At 34.8% G+C, this 6,000-nt stretch overlaps 1 protein-coding gene across 1 annotated transcript in view; it reads right to left on the reverse strand.

Moving 5' to 3' along the window:
• The window catches only part of USP32 (ubiquitin specific peptidase 32), a 200,329-nt gene that overhangs the window by 26,469 nt on the left and 167,860 nt on the right, over positions 1–6,000 (reverse strand). The window contains exons 17-22 of the mRNA XM_007464900.1: positions 5,110–5,264; positions 3,575–3,656; positions 2,696–2,770; positions 2,083–2,221; positions 1,714–1,819; positions 469–642 (exon numbers count right to left, since the gene is read on the reverse strand). Coding sequence (XP_007464962.1) covers positions 469–642; positions 1,714–1,819; positions 2,083–2,221; positions 2,696–2,770; positions 3,575–3,656; positions 5,110–5,264 — 731 coding nt within the window. The remainder of the gene's footprint in view (positions 1–468; positions 643–1,713; positions 1,820–2,082; positions 2,222–2,695; positions 2,771–3,574; positions 3,657–5,109; positions 5,265–6,000) is intronic.

Here is a 6,000-nt window from a genome sequence, read left to right on the forward strand (position 1 = left end):
AAAAAATACCACCATCGGGACTTCCCTGGCGGTCCAGAATAGAATGTGATTCTTTCTGCTCAATCTATAACGTATTAAATTCAGATGGAAAACCCTATTTTTTTCTTTCTTCTTACCATGGTAACAATGATGAGTTCTTTGTCCATTAAAAAGCGGATAAAATATGCCTATTGGTCACTGTACACATTACTTTAGCAATTATGGGGACTCCTAAATTTCTACTGAATGATTATTCCTACATCCTCTCCCCCAAATTTACATTGAAGAGGAAACATTTTTCTATTTTCATTAAAGATGCTTTGTTTTAGGATTATTGCACAAGAAATAGGCAGAGAAATATAAGTTCCTTCATTTTCTCAGTAAAATTCTGACCGCAGAATAGTTTAGCTAGCATTAAGTTGTCCAACACGTATTTGTGGTCAGAATATTTTATCTATTGCCTACATTAGAAACTCAAAACCGACAAACCTCTGCAGCTACTTCCCAGTCTGGTCGGCCATCACTGTCCTTTAGTTCCACATATGGCTTCTCATGGACTCGGTTGAGATCTTCATGAAGACCATCCAAGAGAAAAGCCAGCAGTTCTTGGGAGTCTTGTTGCTGGAACCCATTAAACCTGGGAGCATATTTTGCTATGGTCCACTATAAATATAAGAGGAATCAAACTCATTATTTGCTATCTCATAAAGTTTAGAATGAACATGCCCATAATTCTATCAGAGGCATTAGAAGAAGATACATAGTACAGTATTTAGTCTGTCTCTATTTCAGCAAATATATTTTGGATAATCATGAAATCTTTCTAATCTTAATCTCAAATGATGCTCCCTCCCCCAGCCCCAAAATAGTATTATGGCCAATCCTATGTCCTGGTTTAGCATCATATAAGCAAACAGTTCTTTAGGTACATAGCTACTTAAGATACAAGATGGAAATATAAAAATAGCATTTGCTCACATTGGAAGCTTCCCTTTTATAATGTTTTTTTTACAGTTAGCTTTTCTGGTCTTGTTGTATCCTAACTTTTATTATTAGAGGCAGAATAGCCTCATGTTCAACTGTGAGGACTTAGTAACTAGCTTGCAACCTTGGACAAGCTATTTGACTGCTATGAGTCTTAGTTTCCTGAGCCATAAAATGCGGATAATAATGTTGCTTTATACTGTAGGGCCATTTAGAAGATTAAATGAGTTAATACATAATTATTACAGTGGCTGGTAATCCTAACATCAACTAGAATTCACTGCATATGATATTAATGTCAAATTTGTATCCATTAAATTACATTCTTTCTTTCTGCTAATTTTTAAAACTCTACAGATAGAACTAAGTATCTTAGTAATGTTAAAAATGTATTGAGTATCATTAATTAGACTCAGGTCTACCTTGCAGTTAGAATACTGCTAATAGTGAAGGATCAAGAAAGAAAGGCTTACTGTATATACAAGTAAGATACCTGATAAATTAGTAAAATGAATGACATCCCAAATTTAGACTATACTTTTGATCTTTTTCTACCCAGTATGTCTATAGTAGTATTTTGCATATATGTGAAGAAGTAAAAGTATCTGACATCCAGTTTACGCCTTGTGAAGGACCCAAAAACATTACACTAAAACTAAAAAGCTAAATATAAATAACATGTAGAGGAAAATAATTACTTAAATAACTGCTTAGGACTTAAATACCTTTATATTATTTTAACGTGCTTACCCGAAGCTTTAATGGAGCAACATTCTTCTGAGTTCCACTCCAAAGTTCCTGTACTAAATCCCCATAGCATTTAGCCATATGCCCCTTCATACCAATGGGATTTGTCCTAGAAGTTTGAGAGGAAAATTCGTTGCCAAAGATTCTTATAAATCACAATCATGTGAACACAGAAATGCCTAGAGTCTGTTTCCTCACATCAAAATATCTTTTCAAAATAAGAGAAGTAGCATTTGGTCCTTATTTCACGCTTAATAGGGCAAATAAGATTAAGACTTTGCTCCCCCAGGGTGAAGAAAGAGGAGATTTAGGTAATATTGCGTTCATAGCAAAGTTATAAAAGTTAAGAGCCAATGACTCAAGGAAGATTACCTGTTGAGTTCATAAAGATGTCTCCCTGAGATAAAATACTGTGTCAGTGGCTGTGTGTTACTAACACACTGGATGCTTGAGTTCATGAAGCATGTGTTTCCCAGGTTACTCAGACCTGTGGCCCCCTTTTCTGTCGGAACTGGAACAAACAACACGAGAACGGAAGCCTAGCTGTAGCAAGATGTCATGACCAAACAGTTATTTGTATTCAATGCAATGATTTTTATAACTCTTCTAATCAATTAAATGGGGTTAATATTTCTCTATTGGGTCTTGCAATGCTAAGTAGAGGCATTTTAATGGAGCATCATCGGCAATCATGATAATCTATGCTCATTTGTAATCTAGAAGCAGCAGTAATTCTCTTTAATTGTTATGATCATTTTTTAGAGTTCAAACAATTCTCTCCTAGAATTATGTCTTTCAAAATATATAAATTATTTAATTGCATGGTTAGAAAGAAATTTGATGCTTCAGGAAAAAGAAAAATAAGAGGGGGCCTAATCGCTTTTGAGCTAGAAAGCTACAAGTTGTTAACACTTCAATAGTTGAGAGAAGGAAAAATAAAAGAATAATTTTAAGATTGTTTAAAAATAATACAGTGTAGACTTACCCTTGTGTCTATCTATTTTACTACTGTTTGCTATAAAGGACATTTCTTCAGGCCAACTCATATCTTTGTTGCGAACTGGAAAAACAGAGACAGCAATGTGTTAATTTCTTATCTATTCAAATCACACCCACTAAATTGCTTCTGTTAAAAAAAAAAGTTCTTATTTCTAAATCAGAAACTGAAAAAAAAAATCAAGTTAATTTTAGTAATTGCCTCTGAAACCATTCCAATTCTTTACACTGGAGACTTTATTGGTTAGAATTAATTAGTAAGCTAATCTCTAAATTACATACCTCAAGTAAAATTATACTCAGCCATCTATAAAAGGAATTAAAGTTCTTAAACTTAATACATTGGAACTATTACAATGCTTTCTTAAATTGTGACAACTGCCAGAGTAATCTATTCATTTTAATACAAAGGCAGCTAGGAATGTTTCATGAATCTTGATGAGAAAAGACACACTAAGTTTTCAATGATGTGTGCATGCCAGTGTGTAAATCTATGCTTATGTTGGTGAATGACTAGTGTTGACTAATGAAAAGCCTGCACCACTAACTGTTGCAAGAAAGTCTCCTGACAAAGAGGCAGCTTGAAAATTTTAAGGAGCTCTAAACTTATAACTGAATTCACTTGTTTTTACCCACTGTTTCCACCCTTTCCAGCCAATGAATGTAGACATGTTTTTCTCTTAAAGCAGTATAAATAGTATTACATTATAGTAGGATTACATAAGGGTCTAATGGGTTTTCTTTACTATATAGAATATAGTAATCAAATACCAGTTGGAAAAACTATAAAATCAATTATCAGTGAGTAATTCAATCTTTAAATTCTTCCCCTAAAAATCTAATACAAATGCATGCTTCCATCTTGTACCTTCAATTACCAAGTGCTGCTCATCCTGGATTTTCAAATATTCCAATCTATGATCCTCATCATCCAGAAGAGTGAGGTAATTCTGTATATGGAGGAAGAAATGTTTTGTTAATTTAATTACTAAACTTGAAACAAATATGGAAATAAAAATGAATGACAATTAAAAACATCCTTGTAGTTACATAACTTGTGACAGATATTTAGCATATTATAGTTATTCCGAAATGCTTATAATTTTGGTGGCAAAATGAGGGAAAGACAATGTATACTTTATAAACACATACTTTATGTCTCTAAAAAAGTTATATAGGATTTGGGGGAGACCAGAAAAGACTCTTCACACATCAAACCAAAATTCATTGAGATTTAGATTTTCTGAACAGCTTATAGAAAAGAAGTTTTTTTAGTATCTAGTATGAAATTCAGTAAATGTGCTTGTGGTCAAGATGGAACTTGATTATTTACTAGGAACTGAAAATGTAAAACCAAATGTCATGCAATAGAATTATACATTTTTGTTGATGCTCACCCTGTCTAAAGTGCTCAGAAAATTAATTCATTTAATTCTTACAACTATCCTAAGGGAAATACTATTATTTTCCCCATTTACTCATGAGAAAACTGAGACAGAGAGTCAAGGGACTTGCCCTTGGTTATTCACCTAACAGATGTGAGGGCCAAGATTTAATCCATGGCAGTGTGGCTCCAGGACCTCTGCTCTTAACTTATTATACAATTGGTCACCTCTCAATGGTGACCAAAGGAGGATGTAAGAAAGAAGGAACTAGGGAATAAAGAACTGGTTAAAACTACTTATGATCCAATTTCAGAGTATTAATGGAAATATATTGCATGTGTTAGGAAGAATATATAAGCAATTAACAGCACTGCCTCTGAGGAGAATGGAAGATAGGGGTCAGAGGATGGAAAGGAAGAATTTTCAGTACATACTTTTGTACTGTTTGAATTTTTTTAACATGTATATAAGTTACTTTAAGACAAATCAAAAATAAACTGTTAAAAAATGATATTTGGGGCTTCCCTGGTGGCGCAGTGGTTGAGAGTCTGCCTGCCAATGCAGGCGACACAGGTTCGAGCCCTGGTCTGGGAAGATCCCACATGCCGCAGAGCAACTGGGCCCATGAGCCACAATTACTGAGCCTGCGCGTCCGGAGCCTGTGCTCCGCAACGGGAGAGGCCCCAACAGTGAGAGGCCCACGTACCACAAAAAGAAAAAAAAATAAATAATAAATAAAATAAAATAAATAAATAAATTAATTAATTTAAAAAAAGATATTTGCTGTTACTTTGTAATAATAATCTTTACAAATTGGTACTGTCCATGACTGTTATTATGGGTTTCAGATGACAAATATCTACATGTATGCATCCAGTAATTTAAAAGTTGAAGTTTCCACTGCGATTCCGAGACATGGCTTTCAGAACAGTTAGTGTAGATAAAAATAACCCATACTTAATGAAACATGGATTTAACACTTAATCAGGACTTTCCTTGACTCCAACATGTCTCTTACCTCACTGTTGTATAGCCACAGGCGCATATCTTCCTCTTTGATGCGCAGCCTCTGAGATAGATATTCATGAATTTCCTTGATGGTCTGCATTCGACTAAAACAGCCTGTATAGGCTAAGACCCGCTTTAATGGTGCATTCGGAGAAGGTACATTTCCTATGGTCACAGTAGTCACAGTAAGGAAAAACGCAGATGTAAAAAAAAAAAAAAAAAAAAGCACCCCTCTCAGCAATGGGGACCATACTATTTTTGGACATGATGAGAAATGAGAGTTACAGATTTCATAATTTTATAAATTAAGACACTTTAAGAGAAAGCTTTAAAATGAAGATAGGAGAACTAAGTGTCTTAGAGTAAGCCTTAACTTTGAAAGGAAGAACAACAAAATTACAGGCCCAAATAATTGGCAGTATCTGGATCCCAAGAAGACTGGCAAATACCAACGGGCATCCGTATCTAGGCTGCCCTCAGCTGAGTCACACTCAATAGCAAAATCAAAACTCAGTGTAAGAATGGGGAAGATAAAATGGGGCTGGATTTGAATTCCACAGATAGATAATTGGATTTACCTGATCTACTTTCTTAAAATAAACTGTCTTTGAGTTACTAATCACATCACTCTCATTAAGTAGCCCAATTACCTGGCACACTGGTACAATTACACAAGAATTGTTACTTGTACTTAGAATTCTAAGTAGGCATAGATGTTACTTGGCCAAACAAAGCTTTAAAGTGAAGCCAAGAAACTTCCCATGACAAAAAAAATGCCCTATTGAAAGGCAGTAAGGGGGGAATCATATGGCCTGCCCACCCGAAAAGAGAAAAGCAGACATGACCTTGAATTCTTGAAGGGCTCAAGGTGGAAACAAAAGGAGGCAATAAGAGGAAAGAG

The sequence above is a fragment of the Lipotes vexillifer genome, unplaced genomic scaffold, assembly GCF_000442215.2.
Source record: "Lipotes vexillifer unplaced genomic scaffold, Lipotes_vexillifer_v1.1 scaffold788, whole genome shotgun sequence".
Taxonomy (NCBI): Eukaryota; Metazoa; Chordata; class Mammalia; order Artiodactyla; family Lipotidae; genus Lipotes; species Lipotes vexillifer.